Source organism: Cyprinodon variegatus, unplaced genomic scaffold (genome assembly GCF_000732505.1).
Source record: "Cyprinodon variegatus isolate N-32 unplaced genomic scaffold, C_variegatus-1.0 Scaffold281, whole genome shotgun sequence".
Lineage (NCBI taxonomy): Eukaryota > Metazoa > Chordata > Actinopteri > Cyprinodontiformes > Cyprinodontidae > Cyprinodon > Cyprinodon variegatus.
The window spans coordinates 138,272-162,388 of NW_015150734.1; the positions used below are offsets into that span (position 1 = coordinate 138,272).

General features: G+C 38.1%; 1 protein-coding gene across 4 annotated transcripts in view; it reads left to right on the forward strand.

Annotated features, from left to right (window-relative positions):
• The first annotated feature begins 311 nt into the window (after window positions 1-311).
• Window positions 312-24,117, forward strand: part of LOC107090109 (probable phospholipid-transporting ATPase IH) — a 52,101-nt gene continuing 28,295 nt past the window's right edge. For all 4 annotated transcript variants that reach the window (XM_015383297.1, XM_015383299.1, XM_015383300.1 and 1 more), the window contains exons 1-3: window positions 312-796; window positions 21,488-21,610; window positions 21,818-21,907. In XM_015383297.1, the coding sequence (XP_015238783.1) occupies window positions 758-796; window positions 21,488-21,610; window positions 21,818-21,907 (252 nt within the window). In that variant the 5' untranslated portion in view covers window positions 312-757. The remainder of the gene's footprint in view (window positions 797-21,487; window positions 21,611-21,817; window positions 21,908-24,117) is intronic.

Sequence of the window (24,117 nt, forward strand, 5' to 3'; positions counted from 1 at the left end):
CTCTGCTAATCTGGACATTATTGAGGAGCAGCACTTAAAAAGTAATAGCTGGAATGGAATCAGTTTGAGATTTTTGTCAAAGAACATAATGGAGAAAGTAACACGGTCTAATTAAGGTTTACAGTATAGGGTAAGATTCATTGGATCTTTCCCCCCCCCCTGAATTTGTTCTTTATTTAAAGATTTTATGGACTGCAGTGGGATTCTTTTTTTTCCCATTTGAGCAGGTGCTCCCTGCATCAGAGCTATTTAAATTGGAGATGAGAGGAGCGCTTTTGCGCATGCGTCACGCAGTCATCTGACGAGTGCGCCCTGTTGACGATTGGCAGCTCCACACCAAGGGCCACCGCTCTTACTACGGGAACGCACACACTCCGTCTCCGCCAGGACGCATCTGTTTGATGAATAAACCCTTTATCAAACAGTGAAGATAAAACAATGCGAAGCAGCTGAACGGTTAAAGAGAAAAGAAACGCGCGTTGAAATGTGGCGGGCGGTGCGGGATTAAGGGGCTGGGAGCTCGGGGGGCTGCGTGGGTCTTCCTTCCAGGGATGCCATGAAAATCACAGGAGCGGAGTAGCTGAGAGAGGAAAAAGAGACCGTCGCTCTTCGCTAGAAACGCAGAAAAGGCAGCGGCGCCGGTGGCGGAGAGAGATGGATCCATTTGGAAACCTGCGCTTCTTTAGGTAGCGCTGAGGAAGATCCAGGGAGAGCTGAGCCGTCTCTGCCTCTGCCTCCACCGGAGCTGTCTGGAAGGATGGATTTCAACCTGCTTCGGAACATCATCAGCAGATACGTAAGGGCCACCGTCTAAACCATCTTTCCATGTCTGCATGAACTCAAACAGCTTTTATTTCTAAGCTTGCGCTGGTTTCCCCCAGAGGTGGGTGACACAGAATGACAGATGCTTTGCTCATCTGCAGTCATGCACATGTCACAGGATCAGGTTTGGCAGAAGCCTCACTGTTGTTTTTTGGAGCTCAATGAGAAAGTGCCAGTAGCTGCAGACCCTGTGTGTGTTTGTGTGTGTGTNGACACAGAATGACAGATGCTTTGCTCATCTGCAGTCATGCACATGTCACAGGATCAGGTTTGGCAGAAGCCTCACTGTTGTTTTTTGGAGCTCAATGAGAAAGTGCCAGTAGCTGCAGACCCTGTGTGTGTTTGTGTGTGTGTTTGTGTGTGTGTTTGTGTGTGTGTGGGTGTGTGTGTGTGTGGGTGTGTGTGTGTGTGGTTGGGCAGATAGAAACTTTGCTGGCCTATTTATAGAGCTTTGCTTAAATATTCATGCCCCACGTTTTGTCACACACAGTCTACAGCAAACACGTCTGGATGTGATAGACCAGTAGAAATAAGTGAATGGAAGCATAAAACAAATTAATCTCAGTCAATCTCTTTTGGTTGTATTGTTTGGCTGGAACACCTTGTCTGAAGCCAGGGGCGATTCTAGGGTCAGAGGTTTAGGTGTGCTGAGCTCCCAGAGAGCTGCCTTATCAGGCCTGATAAATTTCCCTGTTTTCTACATATATTTTCAACATTTTTTAAACTTGCTTTACTGCCTTTTACCAATTTCAATCATTCACTTATGCACCACATCTGACTTTTGCCAAATATCCGACAATCAAAGCAGAAAGCAGCATTTGTTTTTGACAGGAATATTCTACCATTTAAATTCTTTTAACAAGTTTTCTAGAAAGGCACTATTGTGTGCAAAACTGAGTGAGTGGAAACTAGAATATTTCTACCTATGTAGGCCCAGTAGTTTTATCTCTCAAATCAAAAGGCAGATTTTAAGTTAAATTGGTGTGGTAGCTGCATCTCTTCTTCTCTTTCCATGCTCTGCTTTGTCTCATCTCTCTGTTCTTCTTCTCCATGTATAGTAAAATAAAGCAAGTAAAGCATAAAGATTATTAGGAAATTATTAGGATTATTAGGAAAACTATATACGTCTTGTTTAGACAGAAGTCCACTGATATGTTAGGTGTATGGATGTTTTTGGAAGGCGTTTAATTTTGGGCGATCATCAAAATAATGTTTTTCAGATTTATTAAGAAATATAAACATTTATTTGGGCTACTCCTACCCCAATCACGTTGCTTTTCTTTCTTTTTTTTTTAAACAAGTAATGAAATGACCATGATGAGGCTGTTTTCACACAAACATATCTTGTGTCACACTATCCTTGTGGGCACCTTCCTTTGACTTCCATTCATTTCCAACTAATTTCAATGGCTTAACCATGACCCTTGCCCTAACCCCAACCACTACCATCACATACTTAAAGTTCTAGTTATACTCCTGCAACAGTGTGTCACAGTGAGCTTGTTGCAGATATTTTTGATTTATGCCCAATTTTGAAGCGTGGTCAGCGCTATGTTATTCCACGCCACAACGCAAAAGGGAAAATCACAAACTAGCTGTGGGTCTGGATACGGCCGAGGCGCTGAGGAAGTGGGGGCAAGTTTGTGTGACAACAGAGGGACATGAAGGTGAAAAAGAGCGGGGATCCAGGTGGAAAAAGGGTCCCAGCATTCCTGCGCACCTCGCTCTTCTAGCTGGTAAGGTACCAAACAGGAAATACGGATAGTGTAGAGTGGATGTAGATTTGACCAATCAGAGACCTCCAGTCTCCTGTTGGATAGGTGCATCTGAGTGTCTGCAGCAGGGGCGGGGAAATATCTGCGTTAACTGCGACACACAGGCAGACGACCTGCTTTCTGAGTGTAAATCAGCTTTAGGACTCATCTAAACTTAATTCACACATTAGCTCTAAACCTTACCCCCACCCCAAGAACAGAACTTCTCCTCATAGGGGCCTGTCATTAGTCCCCATAAGTACCTATAAGTCCTACACCACATTCAGTCATTCACCTATTCATGCACAAACTATATTATAGCCACTGCTGCCCTGGGGCTCACTGCCAGAAGCGAGGCTGCCATATAGTGGCCCCACCGGGCCGTCTGACCACCATCAATAAGCAATGCATGTGAAGTGTCTTGCCCACTGACACAACAACACTGAAAACTGGAGCTGGGGCTCAAACCAACAACCCTCCGATCGCAAACTCCTGTGCCTCCGATGCCCCTGCCACCCCAATGGGCATCCAGTTAGCTTGTCATTAGTAGCATCTTGGCTTTTATAAACACATGCATATGACAGCAGCTACCTTCTCCCATTCCAGTTTAAACCGGACAGTTGTACTGAACACCTGCAAGGTTAGCAAACTCCTACCTAAACACATAAAAAAGTCTATTTTCAGTTTAAGCACAGCAAACACATGGACTAGTAATCATATGAATGTGTTGGTATTAAGTATAAATTGAGCAGTGTAACATATTCTGGTTAAAGTCAGACACACACTGCTATCGCAGGTCCATCACTCATAAGGAAGCGCTTTGTTCTGCAGAGAGCTCAGACTGACTCCCTCCCAGAGTCCTTGAAGGTAGAATGATGGATCGAACCATTTTGAAGGTGGGTGGTTGAAACATTACTTGTTAAACCAAGTAATGTATAGTTATTTCTAGGGCTGAAACAATTAATCGGATTAATCGTAATAAATCGATTATTGAAATAATTTGCAACTAAAGGCACTAAAATGTGCCTTTAGTTGACAGAGCAACTCACTTAGAGCCATAATTATACCAAATGATTCAAATTTATTGTTTAGATGATAAATTAAGTTTCTTATAATGACTAGAAACTTATCGTGATGATAATGAACTATACGATAAACACCCACCCCTAGCTCTATCCATCCACATAGCAAGGATTTTGCCACCACCATGTTTAACAGTGGCGATTGAGTGTTAAATATTTAATGCATAGAACTAGGGCTGAAACTAACGATTATTTTGATTAATCTGTCAATTTTTTGTAATAATCCGATGGCAAACGGTTCCTTATAGATTCTTTTATGAAATTAAACCAGGTGAAACTAAACTTAGACTTAGACTTACGCAGATTTATTTGTCATTTTATTTACACAAGTGTAAAACAAAAAGAAATGAAACAATTTTTTTTTTTCAGTTTTGGATAGAAAATATTGACAGATGAAAATGTTTGATTTATTATAAATGCAAAATACTTGTTTTTTTTTGGTTTTTTTTGTACAATTTTGATCTAAGTGCAGCTCAAGGTGGGCTGCTCTGGCCAAACTCCAGTTAATGATTAATTGATTTCTATATTAGTTGTCGATATTTCAATAATCGATTAATCACGATTAATTGTTTCAATGTAGAATTTTGTAATTTTGTTTGTAAAAACATCAAATCTGGCTTTGTTTGACTTACAAGTGTATTTGCTGTATATGCACTAGGGAATAGAGATCAAAGAGTATAGATAATGTAAAACATACTTTTAGCTAACAGAGCAACCCACTTTCAGCGGTTATTATATCAAATGCTAAAAAATATATAAACATTTTGTATTTAAGAGGAATAAAATTTTAAAAATAATTGACAGATTAATAAATTTACAAAATAATTGTTAGTTGCAGCCCTAATATGCACCCTACCTGGCTTGCGGCTCATTTTAAACAGAACATTCCTTAACAGTGGATATATTCTTGATAGTGTAATATATATATAGATCTGATTTGTCTAGTGCGTGTTTGATAGTTATACATTTAACAGATCTCTCTCCTGAGCTGTGACCTCCTCCACTCTATAGAGCTGCTAATAGCCTTGTGGTTACTTCTCTTATTAATTATCTCCCCTGCGCTCTGTCAGTTTAGCTAGACAGCATTTCTTGTTAGTTTAGCTGCTTCTACCTTTTTTAACCTTTTTCACATTTTTTTTCCATGAAGCTACAGGCAGCTTAAATAGTTAATGTTTTTTTTTATTCAATGTTTTTTACTTCTTTCACTCGCCGCCCATAAGCCAAGACGGCGTAGAACCACAAATAACCACAAACCTTCAGTAGTACAAAATGAAGAAGAGTGTCTACAAAAGTAGTTTTTTGTGCGGATTTTGCTTCACAATTGGATCTAGATTTGGACTTTGATTCTGACTCTTTTATATGCTTTGATTTAAATCATTCCTTTGCTGCACTGGTTCTATGTTTTGGGTTGCAGCCCTGCTGGAATGTGAGCATCCACATTAGTCTCTTGGTTTTTTGCAGCTTATAACAGGTTTGTTACCTGGATTTAACTCTATCCACATCCCTGTCAGGTGTGCTTAACGCTGTTGGTGAAAGGTATTTCTCCCACAACATGTTGCTAACACCACTATGTTTCATGGTGGGGTTGATATGTTAACAGCGGTTTTATGTGAAATTTTGGGGGGGGGGTTTTGTCACACGTGAAAGGCACCATTTTCCACATGTTTTATGTTTTTTGTATTTTTTTGGGGGGTCTCTTTACTGCTTCTCTGATCCATACTCTCTTTGCCCGGCCTTTCAATTTAGGTGGCTTAGCTATTGTTTTGGGCATCGGGAATCGATCAGAACCCGTTCTAACCTTTCAGTTTTCTCGGGAATCATGCAAATTTTTTAAATTTTCCATTCCTAGTTTCAATGCTTAGGCTTCTGAACAGAAACGGCAAGCTACCAACTATCAGCGCAGAAGAATCTGCAGCATTGTGTGCGCAACCATCTGTTTCTGCTGCTGCATTCGAAGGTGGGGCTTAAAGTTTATAAAGGAAATGACCAGACGGCTTCCTGCGACACCGGTGATGGGATTATATACTGCAAAGCACGGCTAATGGTTGACATGATTAAACACAGACAGAGTCAGGATAAGAGCTTCCTCTTTGACCTGCTGCACTGGTAATGTGCTACGATAGGCTCCCTGTGGAAATTTCTCCTTCCTCTAAGTTCATTGCGCACCTTCTGCAGGAAAAACAGAGCCTATTTTATATGTATTGTTCCTCTTACTTTACATCTTCACAGTAAACCAACTTGTTTCCTTTGCGTGGTTGATATAATGAAAAGCATTTTAGCGTAGAGCTGCCAAATTTATGAATAATTTAAAGCATAACTTCATCCATTGTTTATTGTTGTTCATTTGGGATCTGTTCCATATGATAAAACCTGCTAACTAAATGGCGAAGTATAAAATTTGATCATGTGAAAACAGAGGTTAGCAAACAATGCTTAGGATATAAACTCCGCAACCTTCCTGCACTCAGCCTAGCACTGCACCGATTTCAGAATCGGGTAAATGAAATAATAAAATTGTCCTGTGCGGCAGAAGAAACATGCAGGCATTGGATAAATGTAAATGTGTTTTAATGATGTTTTAAACAACAAAGCTCAGTGAAAACATAACTCATGTGATTCATAAGCTTTATATTAGTTCATAATTCTGACATTTTTATCGTAGTTAAAAATAACTATGTGATCGTTTATATTAACGTTCACACAAAGTTAGACGTTCCAGGAATTAAACTTTAAGTTCAAACCATTTAAACAGACTGAGGTCCTTTAGCCATATAATTTATAACATGTAACCTTTTATGATCCTTCTTAGAAGAGTTGAGAATCGATCAGAACCTGAATAGAAAGACGCAATCAGATCCAGAATGGCTTAAATTAAAAAACAATACCCAATCCTAATTCGGTGCCTGGCAGCGATGCAAGGCTTTCCCCCTTTTTTATGTGAGCGATTGTTTGAACGTAGCTCAGTGAGATGTTTAAAACTTGTGTTGATCCTGACCCGTCTGTTGTGCTGTCTGGTTTTCATGATGTTATTTTTTCTCTAAATGTTCTCCAGCCATCCTCTGACGTCTTTCTAGAACAGCTGAACTAGCTTAGATTAGACACAGAAGGCCTCTTTATTATGCCAGACAGTTGTTCTGGATTTTCTTTAGAGCTGTGAATGTTAAAGTGGGTAAAATACCTTTTCATACCACACTTTTCACATTGTTATCTTTTCAATAGCTTTACAAAAAATAGAATAATCAAAAGTCAATCTCTCCTTTGGTGCTGAATTCAGAGATATTGGATCCCAATCAGAGTTTGGTTTACTTAGCCAGATATTTCTGTTGGAAACATTGTTTAGAAAACTAGTGCATGTTTGTAGCGAGGTGGAAGCGTCCACAGAACAGCAGCCGTGTAAAGCTGAGCTGTTTACGTTAGCCACATTACTGGTCGGCCTGGTCTGAATGGGTCGCTGCCCTCGGCAACCTCTGATTATATGGCAGGATAGAAAGCAGCTGGCCGGTGGGCGGCTGAATTACAGGGGGAAGAAAAACGTGCAGTGTGTTTGAAAAACCCACAGTGACAGGCCTGCTGAAGCCTTCAGCAGTTTTCACATATTTTCATTGCTTTAACCTGGTAGAAAGTCTCTGTATTAAGACGTCATCTTGTGGGACATTAAGGTTTTTTTCCTATAAATTGCCTGCGTAACGGGGAATGTTTATGATGGTTGACTGTATGAAGGGAGTTTAGATTCAAAGTCAGACGACGAGAAGGAGGGGGAAGTGGGGAAATGGGTCACTGAACGCGTCCCCCATCCCTCAACCCACTGCATCCTAACAAATTCTCCTACACTATTTACCCTGCAAGGTATTTATCTTTATTTAAATTATCTGGATATTGATTTACAATTCAAGGGAAGGATGATGTACGGGACCTCCTGTTAACCCTCCCATTTTCTGAGCAGATGCTTCTGTAATGGGTCTACACAGCAGAACAAACATTACATCCTGCAAAGTGATTAAAATGTGGTAAGCAGTTGAGTCGAAGCCCTTTCAGATGGAGAGAGTCGTCTGGCCCTATCAAGGTCACGGCCCAAATGCAGCTTGGTAATGAATTAATAAATCAGCTCCATCCTCTGAAGAATGGTCTTTTAATTTAGTCCACTTTACTCCAGGGAGAGCAGGTCTGAGGCCATATAAGCTGTATTTTGTCTCCCTATAATCACTGGTTGGTTCAACTTTATGTACACGCTTTGGTCATTTTCCGTAAGTGAAATATTTCTTAATCTTTTAAACTGTTATAGAGAAATGAATGTAAATTATTTGATATAAGCCATAGATATTGTTTAGTTTTAAATGAATCTAGAGAGGCTCTTAAAGGCGACACTTAAATGGATAAATAGGAATATGAAAAATGACTAAAACGATTTTTGAATCGGAAAAAGTAAAAATATTTATACATATTTCAGGAGGACAAGAAGTAATTTACAACCTTCTCTTTACCTGGTATGTAACTATGACGTGACTCCTGGGCCTACAGTATCTCCCTGAGCTGCACCTTAAATTGGAAATGAGAAGAATAAAGACTGTGTAACTGTGTTTAGAGGGTTATAAATTAGGAAATGGAAGAAAGAAACTATACCGTTGTGGTTGGAAATAATTCAGGGAGGTTTATTAAAGTCATCCTTTGCAAGTGAGAGCCTCCCATTTAGTGTCACAGTGTTTACTCTGATGCTGTGTAAAGAATGACCAACAATACACAGTCAAAATATTTACAGAACCAACAGCAAGAAACCTCTCACACGTGGAGTTATGAGAATTGTCTTGCTGTGTGTCTGGGCCACAGGGAGGGAGCAGAGAAACTTGTTCCTAGTGCTGGGCGACATGGAAAAAAAAAATCATATATAATGATATGGACTATTTTATATCACAATAACGATATATATATTGTAATAGAATCAGAATCAGAAAAAATGTATACAATACATAGTATATAGCTATGTACTATATTCACAGTAGGCTGTGCGTTAATGTAACTCAGGAGTTTCTAGAGATGCTACGTTAGTGTGGCTACTACGTCCTGAATGGGGGAGGGAGTTGTCAGTGTCATGGGGTCTCTGGGCCTTATTGATAAGGCTGGTAGCAGATGGGAAGAAACTGTTCTTGTGGCGTGAGGTTTTGGTCTTGAATGACTGCAGCCTCCTGTCAGAGGCAAGTGTCTGAAATAGTTTGTGGCTGGGGTGCGAGGGATCAGCCACATTCTTCCCTGCACGCCTCAGAGTCCTGGATGCTACAGACCCTGGAGAGAAAGAAGATTGCAGCCAATCACCTTCTTTGCAGACCAGATGAGACGCCGCGGTCTGCCCAGTTGGTGGTGGCACCAGCGTACCAGATGATAATGGAGGAGTTGAGGATGGACTCAATGACGGAGGAGTAGAAGTGCACCATCTTTGGGCTTTGCAGTTTTTTTTTTTCAGGGGGAACTTGTTTAATCCATCCGTTCAATTACTGTTTTCTACATACATGGCCTACATTGTTGAAACTTGCTCATTGTCTTTTGCCAGTTATTCGCTCCTTCATTCACTAATGCATCGTATCTGAGACATTTGCCAAATGCCCAACAAGCAAAGCAGAATGCTGCTTTTTTTAGAACAATATTCCAAACATTGAAAGCATTTGAACCATTTGTCAATAAAGTCTCGTTATGTGCAAAACTGAGTGAGAGTCCTAGAACTATTTTAACTGGTTAGGACAAAAAGTCTAAAAAAGGCAGATTTTGAGATCCCAGGAAGTACGTCCTCTGCTGGGCTTTCTCGGTGAGGGAGTTGATGTTCAGCTCCCACTGAACATTAACTGGGAGAATCATCATCTCCCAGGTCCTGAGAGATGATAGTTTCCATAAAGCAGAAAGACTCCACAGTGTCAATGGTGTAGTCACAGATGGTGATGGGGATAGCTGGGGAAGTTCTTCCTGAAGTCAAAAAACCATCTCCACTGTTTTTAGAGCCTTGAGCTCCAGGTGTTTCTGGTATGGCCCTCCGGGTATGCCCCAATTATGTAAGTTCAGCTAATCTCTGAAAAATATGATAAAACAATATAATTGCTTAGTTTTTACAACTTTATTTTGAAGTGACATTTACAAAACTGTCATAAAAGAGAAAAATAAATTGTAGTGCAGCAGTATATATGCATAAGATGACGACAGATGAGGAAGCAGTAGAGATACAGTTACCTTTCTCATTTTTTTCAAAATCCTATGGTTTTTATTCTTGCAACTTCCTCACACTGTTTCACAACCCACGTAAACTGTTTGGACTCGTATGTATTTTTTTCTGGTTCTTCTTTAGGTGATAGAAGAGGTTTGTTGTGTTGCCGTCGGGTGAGCAAGTGGTCTAGTAGCATAGTTTGCATATATGCTCTGTAAAAGTGGTAAAAGTGCTTCATCTAGGGCTTCCGGCGTAGCTGTCTTTGTTGCAATCACAGGTTCAAGACTTCAGCCTCCTGCATCTCTATCTCTATGCTCTCCTTAGTTAAGTGACGTAAAGCATGTCAAAAAGCAGTGTGTGAGTCAAAAGCCATAAAGCAGCATCATGTTGCAAAACAGCGCTTCTTTATGGATAGAAAAAAAAAAAAAACGTGTTTACGGCTTATATGAGTGTAGGCTGCGTGACTACACAAAAGCCAGGCACACACTGTATGATCATTTCAATTGTTGTACAGTGTAGCTAATAGCCCCTTGATATATATGGGTTTTATATTTTATGTTCTTTGACAATCATACAAGTTTTGTATCACAAATGAAGCACTCTTATTACCTAAGCGCTCTCATTATCTAAGTTTCTGTTTCCTTGAGAGCATGATATAATTTGTTTTTGTACTCACGAGCTCTCTCTGCCATGCTCTGACCATGATGTAACTTGTTTTTGGTTTCGGCTGTCCACGAGCCCTAGGTGGGTTCAGGGGATGCCGGAAACATATTTTGGTTTCTGTAATCATGCGCTCCAGGCGTGAACGATCATTTTCCTGATTGGGCGAAAGATTTTCCTTCGAAGTTTGGCATAAATGACGGGTGGCCGTTGGCACTGGCAGATGCTGCTAGGGTTGCGTACGAATGCCTAGCTGCGCGGGTTGCTGCCCTGCCAGGGTCGACTGGCTCTCCGATCCTTTGTGTCTCATTAAGGGGGACAATATAATTTGTATTGGAACAATATAATTTTTTATTCAGCACCGTGCCTTGATTGATGTGCTTGCTTTGCTGTGTTTTGTGGCGGAAACACTGTGTGTGTATCTCTGTGTCATATTTATTACCGACTCATCCCGATCCTGCCTAAATTTCATAATACACCCCTCTTTACCCTTTGTATACTGCAGGTCGATTGAAAAAATTCTCGCATGACTGGAGAATCGGCCCGAAAAGAGCGAACTTGTACAGTGTATGCCTGGCCTAATATGTTCATCATAGTCTGCCTTGGGAATTATATGCTTGAATACAAGATAAAATGGTGTTAGAAACTAGAGGAATGAGAAAATAGAATTAGCACTGTAGACACATCTATCATTCTATCGTCCATACAACATATATATCGCCCAGCCTTACTTGATCCACACAGAAACATTGAAATAAAAACACAAAAAAAAAACCTTCAAGATACCCCTAAGGCTGTGAAACACGGATCTAATGTCACTACATTAAAGACAAAAGAGATGACTTCAGAAATGAACAGCAAACTCTAGGCCTGCTATGAGAGAAATTAAGAATGAAGATTTGTAGCCTGCTTGTTTGAGACTTATTTTTTGGATGTTAGATTATTCCAGGGTTCTAGTGAGTACATGATTAGTTGTCAATCCAGTGTCAAGTTTCAGTTATGGTTAATACCAAAATATTTTTTTTTTTGAACAAATTTAGCTGCTTATTTTGCCCCAAATATGTTAGAAATCTTGCAGAACAATGTCAGTGCTAGGTAAAGACCTTATTTTGATACATGTAGTTATAAGCGTGTGATGTTGGTTTGATGTTGGTTTATATCAAGGTTTAGCGTTTCCCCTACTGTAGCTTAATCCAATGAGGCCGCCCCCCCTGCCAATGAGTCTGCCTGCCCCATGCGCTTCATATTCTATCACCGACTCAGACTTGCATTAAGTCAGGTGTGCTTGCATGCATGTGAACACGTATATACTCCTACCTGCAGACACAGAGTGCAACATTTGTAGGCAGGGGTTGATTGGCCATAGGGATGAATCGGAAGGATTCCTTTACCAACTAGTCTATCAACCCAAATTGGCCAATAAGTGAAAGAGCATTGCTACTGCGTTAGTGTGCAGCTATCCTTTGATCAGTTTTTACTGTTTGTATTTTTCATTATTCATTGAATTAATGTTATTATTGCGTCTTGCAAAACACAGTATGCCCAGCCCTTAGGTATAAATATAAGCATAAGAGCGTGGGACAGTGGGAATTATATACTCAAATAACTTGGATAGACAAGTTTCCTATTTGAAATAAATTAAGTTTAACAGCATTTTCATCTTCCCAAGCTTTTTAGCAAACAATTCTTCAGAAAACAAATTTCAGAATTCACAAAGACCTCGCAGTAGGTCCTCTTCTTGGGCTTCAAATGTTAAAGGTATAGTGGAAGATTTTAACGAATTTTTGAAAAGACCCACCCTCTCCACTTTTAAAAGAAATGCATGTGCACAACCCTGTACCCACTCCAGAGAGAGAACGCCTATTAATGCATCGCTCATACAAGCTTACTTTGAATATGATGATTTGCAACTTCTCCACTATGTCAGACTCACCACCGGTAACTGAAAATCGGGACGAACACAGGACGGCCTCAAGTTAAAATATCACCAGAATGATTAACAATTACGAGGACAGCTTATTTTGATGAACCATCTGGAAAAAGAACATCCTTCACTATACCTTTAATGACTGTGTTAGATTTATAGATGTTGAGTCAAATGTATGCAGGCCTCCTAATTGAACTTGATCAATATTGTATTGTGACAAACTTGGAGATAACTGCAAAGACTTTCTTGTCCTCCAAACAACTCAACACTGTATTGTATCATGATAGAGCTGCTGATTTACACTCCTGGTAAGCTGGTTTGCTCTTCTTTTTTTAACTCACAATCATATCTGAGTGAAGTGTTGTACCATCTGGGAATTGGCTAGCTGATACATTTTTATTATTTGATCATTTTCAGATTTGTCTCTCTGGTGTAAAAAAGGAATTGGCCTTAATTTGCTGTGATTCATTTTCTATGAAGTGTCCTTTCATTCAAAACGGCTGGGTCAGTAAGCAGCAGGAAGAGATTGACTTCATTTTTACATTCACCTGTAAAATGTGCCAAAAACGTTTCCCGGTTTTGTCTGCTTGTTAGTAACAGGGGGTCCGTGTATCTGCGATGTATGTCTCATTCTCTTCAATACCCCACTCTTGTGTGGTATTAATAGCGATGCTGTGATGCCTCTGACTGGTGCAGACTGTCAGAGCTGTATGAGGTCATGATCTGTGTATGAAAATGCTGGTGAGCGTCACTGTAGGTTATGATGAATTGTTTTCACTTTGACCCCTAGTTTCTGTTACATGGCTTTCAAACTATATGATCTCTAAATGAAATATACCCGTGCTTTTACCGCTGATGAAAAGAAAGAAAAGTTGGAAAATAAAAAGGCTACGTTGCCGTTTACCGCTGTTACAGGAAAACTATTTCTGTCTGGTGCGCCCCGCGGTGAAGGGGTGCTGCTGGAGAGATAGCAACCGCCGGTGACAAAATAACCGGTTGAGCTTACCCCACCACGCTGCGACAATGTCATGAAATAAGGTCTTCTTACTAAAATGTAGGTGGTCTAGGGGTATGTGAAATTTCCTAAAGGTCCAAAGAGACTTATTTTATTTTGAGAATGGGTTTCAACGCCATATTGGTGTTTTGACGTCAAGAGCAGTCAAAGTGAGAGCTCTTTTGGTATGCAGATTACGGTGGCAGGGGAAAAAGGAGTGAGCAGAGGGAGTGAAGAGGAGAAGTAGCACAGCTGGATTAAAGAGTTATGTAACTGTTGGATCACAGTGAGTCAAGTGAGGAAGAAAGCCGAGACATTATCTGAATACAAATGTTGACATTAAGGAACATAGTCTCACATTCAGCCTTCAAATTTTGTCCCAGGTATTTTGTCAGCCGATCATTAGGCTTTTGGTGTCTTTTGTCCTTGCTGGGAGCACAGCTTTATCATAGCACTATATCGAATGTCCTATATTATGCTTTTGTAAGCCTTTCAAAGTAACCTATAGGCCTTATTTGTCATGAAATACTTTCTTCCAAATGTAAAGAAAAACCCTCTCCTTAATCTTAAGTTAAATGGCGGCTTATCAATTAATTATTAATCGATTAATAAGCCGCCATTTTCGTTAAAAAACTGAATTTTCTCTTGCATCAAGATGATCTTTCCAATAATATCAGGGGCCATATATGTTTTAGAATATGCCGAATTGAAACAGTAGTACATATATTTTAACTATTTATTGTGGCAGTTGTATTATCTACTGACTGAATAAACAACACAATCTCTTACACCTTAAGTTAGTTATATTTATAAGGTATATCAAAACTGGATGCTGTTAGATTACTAAATAAAGTAAAATTAATTAATTATGTGTAAAGTGAATGATTTTCAGAGTACAGAGATACAAAATTGTTATTTAAAAACAGTTTGTTTCATGATGGTAATTGTAATGTAGCTTTCTGTTTTTAATGTAATCCAGCATTCAGTGCCTGGAGGAACTTGGTGCTGTTAGCAGCACCTTTAAACGGGTGGTTCTGGTTGCTCTCAGAGGAATGTTCAAACTTGGCTCTATGCATTAACTTTGCATTAGCACGCAAAAAGCCTTCCCCATCTACTGTGCTAATTGCTAACATATCTTTTTCTAGCATGTTACATTACATTTCGCGTAAGGCTCTCCACTTTTCATTATAAGCACAGCAGAGAAGTTACGCTGCTCTGTCATGCAGCACAGCTAGATGGCCGCTAGTTAGATGATAACTTAAGTTTTTTCAGTGTTTATTTTTAACAACAGAACCGCATAAAGCGTATTCTGCATCCTTGTCATTATTAAACTATGTTAATAATGCCAGATCAGACTCTGAATTGATTTACAAGTGAGGCTCCATTTCAGAATGAACAGGTACGGCCTTTAGTGAACGGTGGTAACACTACAACTCTGAAATAAGTATTTAATAAAGTATTTAATTAAGCATTTAATCGAATGGAACACATTTTAATTGACTAACACAATAATCGACAATTAATCATGAGTTGATTATTTGTCCACATTCCTACCTCGAAGCAAAGCTGCCAGCCTCTTCAGATGTCAACATATCACACAAGTTCTGAAGGATGAACAGTCTGAGACCTCTCACAACCAAAAAACAAATATTCAAAACTTAGTTATTAACTACAAAAGAGAGATTTCTACACTGTGCCTTTTATCTTTCAATTGTCTCTTCTTCTCAGCGTTGAACCGCAATCATTGTGTTCTGACTTACATCAACTCTTCCTGACTGCAGAAAGGGGACATTTTGGCCGAGGTGTAGTCCAGGGGTATATGAGGGTATACGGCGTATACCTACTTATTTTTCAGTCGGCATTGCGTATTCCCGCTTCTAAATCCTCTATAATCTGCATTATTAAGCAGAATCTGAGAGCCAAATTTATCATCAGAAGATATTGATCATGTTTTTAGGGTTTGAGTCTGTAAACGTCTGCCAATGTGACTGCCTCCACTATAAAAATGGGGTTGCGCTACACCGCAAAAGGGCCCCACGGCACCCTCTACTGGAGTAGCGATGCAGAAGTAGCCCATTTCCCGCAAGTGTTTTATGTATAGATGTTTTTATTTTTATTTTATTTTATTGATATTAGTAGATATATGATTGATATTTTATATTAAGTGGTACAATTTTTCCCCCACACCCCTAGCGAGCAGACTGTAATTCAAAATCTGTAGATTTCATGAGTAAAGATTCATGTCTGTCTCCCAGTCATATTAGGGAAGGTGGGCCTCAAACGTTGAAAAGCCCTGGCCTTTCTCACAATGTGAGGGAATCCTTAAAGAAAAATGTATTGTATGGATTGTGATCAGGGTTAAGGAGTTTTTTATAGATGACTTTTTCCTTAATCTTTTTTCCATAATAAACACGAAAACCTTACCTCCATACTAACATGATCATTTTGTTTGTTTCATAAAATGATAAAGAAAAATTGTTGATTTCACCTTTTTTTTGTATTAGTACATCTTAAATGACTTCTGCTGTGATTTCTGTTCTTTAGAAGATAGATTTTGTATAATTAAGGGCTGAAAGTAGTTATCGATTATCGTTAACTGGAGTATAGAGACTCTAAAACATGCTTTTAGTTGATAGAGCAACCCACTCAGAGCAGCAATTATATAACAATTGTAAATAAAAAATATACTTTGCATTTAAGACTAAAAACCCTTTTTGTCAGTCAATATGTTTATCCAGAGTAAAAACATTTAAGTTTAACTTGGTTTAAATTTGAAAACAATATTCTTTAAAGACCCTTTTGCTATTATTATTATTATTATTATTATTATGGATTATTCGAAAAAAGAATCAACAGATTAATCCATATGCAAAATAATCTTTTGTTGCAGCCCTTGTATAAATATTAACCTGTTTGAGGGGGCATGGGGGGGTCTTTGAAACTGTTGATTTTTCTCTAAGATTCAAACATCACATCAGACCGTTAAAAAATAAATGAAGAGGGCATTTTAAGAAAAAAAGATGACTTAAAATCAGCTTTCCATCCAATTGGCACATAGAAATATGCTCACCCTCTTCTTGTTTGTACCAAAAAAAAAAATCACCATGTGTAAACCTTTGTAACATTTCAAATGTTTAATTTAACATTTATTCATTCTGTGATAATGAGAGTTCATGCATTTTTTAGCATAACAACACATTTATTCTTCTATCACCAAAACAAAAAATAATAATCTTCTGATATATTAACCCTAATATAGTTTATTGGGGTAAACTTATAGCTGATCCTTTATTTATTTATTTTTATTTTTTTATGAATTGTCGGTTCTTTTTTTTCTTTTTACTAGTGCTAATTTTATTGTTTTTTTTTGTTTTTTTATTAAAGCTTAAACCAGATATTATTTATTTGAAATGGATTTGGTTTCTGGTTTAAATCTACATCTAACAACAGCTGTTAACATGTTTTCATCCTTATTGAGTGCTTAAACATCTAGTTAGTATTATCTTTAAATAACAGACTGTTGAGATATAGAATCTTAACCTTAAATTGTATATCTCCAATTTAATCCAGACTTTGGAATTTATTATGTACCACAAAGTCATCACTTCAGATAATCCTCAAAAAGTCGGATTTTATCAGGAAAAAATGTGATCGAATATGGAAGTAACTGTATTAGTTGGTTCCCCTGACCTTGTGGAGACTCGCGAGTTTAGAAAATTAGGTAGTTCTGCTCCAAAATCAAATGTAATTAATTTGCTATATTTTACACGCAAAGTGATGGCTAAATTGATGAGCTAAACTAAGATCAAGGGTGGTGCTAAGCCGTCCTGTATAGCCGTTTGTCAATGTTCAAGCATCTCGTGTTAACACGAGGAGTCCATTAAAGCTTAGTTAGAGAGATTTGATCTGTTGGTTAATGAGGGATCTGTGTTCAGCCTGCTGTGCTCTTCTATAGCAGAACTGTGGAGGAAGTCCATGATACGATGGCTTAATCAGGCCAGTTAATGGTGGATATCATTTATTACATTTATGTGACAGGAAGGAGTTCAGACAAAATAAAGACCAGGCTAGATTTAGAAATACTCAGCTTTTTATAGCTACATCCGTGAATCTTTAAATAGCAGGCTTCCCGTGGCTTTTTCTTTATAAATCCACTGTTCAAACAGCTAAAGAGAGCTATGTCCCAGAACAGCAAGGAAGCTGCAGTAGTGAGATGCTGGACTGTTATCACAGACAACGTGTCACTGCTGATGATTGATACTGATGTAAAATCAACCCATTTTGGTGATAAAGACAAAGCTCTCATGTCCTGCAGCCAAGCAGGAAGCCAATTTGCCTGATGGAGCCCTGAGGTAGAGAGGGGAACATGGGATGAGGGCTGATCCAGATCAGTGGGAATTAATGACTAAATAACTAAAACCCACAATGCAGTCTCTCTGTCTTTCTCAATCCCTGTCCTGCAGTTCCTCTCTGTCGTGGCGTGACATCCACTGCCAGGAGATGGTGGTAGCAAAGGCAGAGAGCTGTGCAGACAGAAATAGAAGGAGGTGAAGGGGAAAAATGAAGATGTGAATGTTAAGGATAGAAATGTTAAGGCTAAGGAATAATACACATCTTTCAAAAAAAATAAATCCCTTTTTTTCTACCAACATTTTCAAATGTCACATTAAAACAACAATGTTTAGTGTATTTTTGTCAGAATTTTGCTTGTTTGAAATTCTGTTAATTATTGGATAATTGTGCAATCAGGTGAAAATGTTTTTTCTAATTGTTTTAAAAAGGAAATCTGAGAAAAGTAGCGTAGATGTTTATTCAACTCTGCTAGGTCAATACTAGAAATGCTTTACGCTTCAGTTTTTTAAAGCATTTCCTCCAGATTTTAATCATTTCCATTTGACTTTATGCAAAAGAAATAATGACTTAAGTTATTGTCATTATGTATACACAGAGTGCATATAAAACGAAATTTCATTTTGTACAGCTCTCATCACATTTCCATTTCTTAAAGTGCAGCAGTGATCAAATGGTAACAGATTCTTACTTTATGTTTGTACTACTATCTCCTGAGAACTTCAGGCTGTTTGTTTTTCCTGCTAAAATCCAAACAAACCACTTTGACATTTGAAATTAAATACTTATCCAACATGATACTTCCACTGCCATGTTTCATCATGTTGGTGCTGTGTTCCTAGTGTAGCAGTTTTTTTATTACACAAAACATTTTCCTTTTAATGTTATGTAAAAACACCCTTTTTTTATATAAAAGAAAATTACTTAATATGTAACTGCATTCCCTACATCAATTGTGTCTAACTGCTAGCTGCCTTCTTATGACTTTCTTTCAAAATTATCTTTTTCCCGCAATAAAGGCTATATTTGTACAATATATCCTGTAAGACAGCAAACTATCTCCCCTCAAGCTGTAATAAGCAAATGTTCATAGGTTTAGATATATTTGCAAAATACCATAGGTTTGGTTTTCTTCTTCTGCTTTTTCATCTTGTTGCCTTTCTGGATTGTTTTTGGGTTGTCCTAATCTGTTCTTTTCACTCTCATAGTAAACAGTTTTCCTTTTACTGCTCTGGTTGCTTGCTGTGCTCAGCCGTCAGTTTTCATTTCACAGTATCTGCAGGGGTCATGTTGCCGCCACTAATGCTTTGGAGGGGTCTTAACTCGGCTTACAGTGTTGGCTTCATTGCTATTTTTACCTCATAGCAAAGTTCCTGTTGATAAACAGTGGGTAGGTTCAAACCTGTGACTGTGAGCATTTCACCAACTGTTTAACAAAGATGCAGCAGTAGCCTCAAAAGCAACATTCAAAACACATCAAACAGGATCAAAATGTAAAGCTTATTTCATTTGGGCTGAGGACATCACTGCACTATTATAAAACATCATTGCTTAAGATATTTAATGTGTTGATGACAATGCGATATTGATTTTATGTAACTCTGCATTAAAATCATGCAGCTGGAAATACCTGGTGGTTCTGAGTTATTATGAATCGAACGGGCTTATTTTTAACAAGAATATCCTAAATTTAGTAGTGCCACGGCAGCAATATGATTAGTAGCTTGAAAAAAAGTCAGAGGGAGAACGCTTTTGGAACTAGCTGAACATTCTGATAGAAATAGTTGGAAACACTGATGGTTGTTTTAGCACATCTAGGCCATTTCTCAGTTCACAAGAATACGGACTAGTGTTCTCGCCAAGTATGTTCTTAAGAAGAACATAGGAAAATATGGACTCGGGGAGAATGTGAGCACCGATATAGATATTGGGCATTTGGAAAAGAAGCGTACTTGTGACGTCACCACACGCTCGGCTCGTCTGGACTTGCATTTCAAATCCTGTTATTAATAGTTTCTAGTTAGGCTGAAACAATTAATCGGATTAATCGGTTATTGAAATAATCAGTAACTAATTTAGTAATTGATTGATCAACTGGGGTTTAGAGACTAAAATGAGCCATTTGGTGGCAGAGCAATCCACCTTGAGCAGCAATTATACAAAAATTGTAAAACAAAATAAATCAAAATTATATAAACATTTTGCATTTAAGATTAAAAAGGTTTGTCTGTCAATATACTTTATCCGGAACCCCTCATGTGGACAAATTTTAGTTTCACCTGGTAGAATTTCGCAAAAAGTCTTCTTTGAGGAACCTTTGGGTATCCGATTATTAATCCATTAATAGAACAAAAATATTGACAGCTTAATAAATTTGCAAAATAATTGTTAGTTGCAGCCCTAGTCTGTAGATAATAATACATTCTTACTTTTTTCATTTTTGGGGGGAATAATAATTAGCACAGTCAGATGCACACAAATCAAATGTACGTTTTGCCAAATAAAACAAAGAAATCGGCATTAGAGCGAGCGGTAACAGGTTTTCCTTGATAAAATCAGTGTCCACAGTCACTGCCCTACTTAAAGCCAATCATGTTGTTTTATTTCCTGCTTTTGTCAAGAGAGATTTGTCCTAGCTTTATGCGAGCAATAAAAAAAAAATTACTTTATCAGTTAGATAGATTGTTCTCAGACAGACACATAGATGTCCTTTTAGTCATAGAGTTCCCTTTATGAGTGCTACCATCCATTTCACCTCACAACCCATTAAATACATCGAAACTTTATCCGTCCTTACACTTGCGGCATTACAGACTTCTTTAACAGATATTCAAAAGGACCTGCCACCTATCACTTAAGCACTATTTAATGTAATGTAACATGGAATCAAAATGAGGAGGAACCCCATGAGACGATGCTCAGGTCCTACCTATTAGAACAATCTTTTTATACTTCATCTTCACCAGCCGTCAACGTGATTTTCTTTCTTTCATTTTGGTTTTAAAAAAGCTTCTTTGCACTGCTGTCTTCACTAAAACAGTGGTCGATTAATGATACTTTCTCATCTGCTATAATTCTAATACCTAGTTATACAATTTGAATGTACATGACACAACAGTTGAAGAATTTATGGATTTGATGCTGTGATTGGTAATCAGCGATTGGCAGAAACAGATTTTTGTGATCGGCTCTCTGCTCCCAAAATCCTGACCATGTCCGTTTTTAATGAAAACTGTACATAACTTTTTCCAACTCTAAGTCGTCCTACCGTATACGTCACTCCCATTTTCTCTCTCAGGCAATAAGCAATGCTAGAGTCCGCTGAATGGCAGATTTTTTTTTTTTTTTTTATTAAAAACAATTTTATGCAGGTGCCCTTGAAATTATTACATTGACAATCGTATTAATATTTTGGTCTGCGAAAAATATTAGAAAATGCCATTATCATGTTGTCCACATTTTAAAAGAACAATTTGCTTTGTGTTTTTTCTGTTAGCATTTCTGGAGTATTTATTGTTAAACATTTATAACTCAGAACGTTTTGTCCCAAGCTTAGCCCATTCTGATATTCTTCTTGGAATGTTACCGTAGCACAATAGTGCTGTATTGCTTAATTGAATGTTATGGTTGGTGTTTGCTGATTTTATTCCCTGGAATATAAATAGTTTTTATCTTTTGCTGTTTTTATCCTTACATTCTCTGTTTTGTCATCAGTGTACAGGAGAGGAGATCTGGGTGGACAGCCGGACAGTTTATATCGGCCATAAAGAACCCCCTCCAGGAGCCGAGGCTTACATCCCTCAGCGTTATCCTGACAACCGCATCGTCTCCTCCAAGGTGAGAGATCTTCGGTCTTGGCTAGTTTACTGTCATTCATTTTTTAAGTTTTTAAATCCAGGCAACCATGTAATATCTTCTGTCACTCTTTCAAAAAAGAGCCCTTTTTTTGTCAAGCTCTAGATTTGTTTTCCTTGGAAAGAGGATGTTTGTGTTTTATACTTTGATATATCTCAATATATGCATTTTTTCCCCATAACTCCACAGTACACCTTTTGGAACTTCATTCCCAAGAACTTGTTTGAGCAGTTCAGAAGAATCGCTAACTTCTACTTCTTGCTCATCTTTTTGGTTCAGGTAAGTTTTCAGTTAAAACAGAAACACCGTCAGCTTTTGTGTTTGTAAATAATTCAAACTAAATCCTCTGAGGTAACTGGAAATTAACTGAGTTGGATTTATTGTCCCTATCAGATTAGTGAGGCTAATTTTATCTTAAAGCTGATAAAAGCAAATCTAAAACTTTGATGCAGATATTTTTTCCAAAGCAAAAAGCCATACAATGTGATGGATAGAGCCATGTGAGTTAAGCTAGGCTGGTTGCAAAATGTTGGCTAAAGTCATGCTACAATGCCCCTATGGCAAATTTCACACCAGACCTTTGGAACGCTTTTAACTATTCCAGAGTCTAGTATAGTTGATCTGAACCCGTGCCATGTGTTTTCAGCTTTTTGGGAGTTTTGTTGTCAGGGAGAAGATGAGTGAATTACTGCTAATCCCATCCTAACACAAGCAGAAAGAAAGAATCTGGTGTAAGAACAGAACAATGGCGTAGAAGGAAGAAGGAAAAACAAAAGCGAGTGCTCAGATCCAAAGATGAAATATCTCGAAGGGCTATGTAAACCAATGAAGAAAAAGTGTGCAAATTTCCTAGAATTTTTAGGACAGATTTTTGCATTTTCAACACATTCCTCTAAAGGCACAATGAAGGGAACACCATAGTTGCAGGTATGATAAGCTAGATGGGTGCTGAGCATAAAAATTTTTTTTTCAGCTCCAAAAGCACACGCTGCTATGGAGAAAGTAAATTTGACGCATGGTTTCCTCGTTACTGTTGCCTCTTAGCACCTGGGTGTCACATATTGAACCCAATGTGAAAATTCCTCTCTTTAAAAAATTTATAATAGGAAGTTACGCAGCCGAAAAAAATCTATTTTTGAGCAGGCTTGGCTAGCGCAGGTCGGCATTGAGTTTGCCATTGAGTATGCAAAGGGTGAGTGGTAGCCTTTAGCCTGGGTTATGCTTGATGCATATATTCATTATGGCCTTAAAATCTTATCACCATATTTTGTTGAGCTTTCCTGATAACGATACAATTGGCGATAAAAACAATCTTTATTGATACTTTGAAGTTGTTCTTCAATCACAAATGCTACTCTTAAAAAAACCCACAAATTTAAAATGGGACTCCATTTCGATAAGTATGATTAATGTCACTAAACATCCCATAGTAACCCAATTTAATTGTATTCTTCCACAATACAAATGAAAAAAAATGATATTTACAATAAAGTTCATAGTTCACCCATTTTTAGAAGCGTTTTAATCATCACTAATTATTATTTATTGTTTAGAAAATAAATCAAATTTGTTAGCATGAGTAAAAATGTATAAATAACGTTAAATAATGCGATTTTCTGCACGGAAATCAGAATTGCAGAACACAACGTTTGCAGCATCTGTAGGACTTTTCTCTGCTCTACCCAATATTATGGTCCACTCAAAGGGGACGTGTAGGGCACTGAGCATAAGCTTACGACACAACATGTAGAAGTAGAAAACCTCATTGATTCCAAAATTTTTATTATCTTTATATCTTTGCGTCATTCAAGAGTGAAATTCATTTCTTTCATGAAGTTCTTAACAAAGTTGATCTTAGTAATATTAATTGGTCAAGTCATAATACGTCTCTAGATTTTTAGATTTGCAAACCTTCACCGGTAGGAGCTATCGTTCATCCACCATGGGGCTTTTTTGTGCTGAGCTGTCCGTGCAGTTTCAAATTTTCCTGGGTACACGATGGCTGGAAATCAGCCTGTGGAAGAGCATTGAAGCCGAAATGACGTAATCTGGCTTCATGAGCATTACCCAGGCATTAGTCTGCACACTCTGTAAACTTCATTAGGCTCCTTCATTGAGTGGGAATGATTATATCATATATGATAAAATGCTATATATCAAAACTGAGTTAATACTGAATTCATTTTCTTTGTTTGCTGCTAGTTTCCATCTCAAAATAATAACTGACTTTATAAACTAGAAAAAGACAGCATTTCCTACATCCACTGCTTCAGGCCATTTGTTTCTAGCAGTCATGTGAAATACTACCCCAATGTTAATGGGTGAAACTGGGCGTGGCTCAGCACACCACATGGATTCTTTTTTTCTCAGTCAATCTGAATTTTATTATTTTATAATCTGCTCATTATCAGGGCTACTTTCCCCTTTAGAGGGATGCACTCCAACTAAGCCACGAAGTTTGACAGTCTTTCAGCAACCTTATGAGCTAC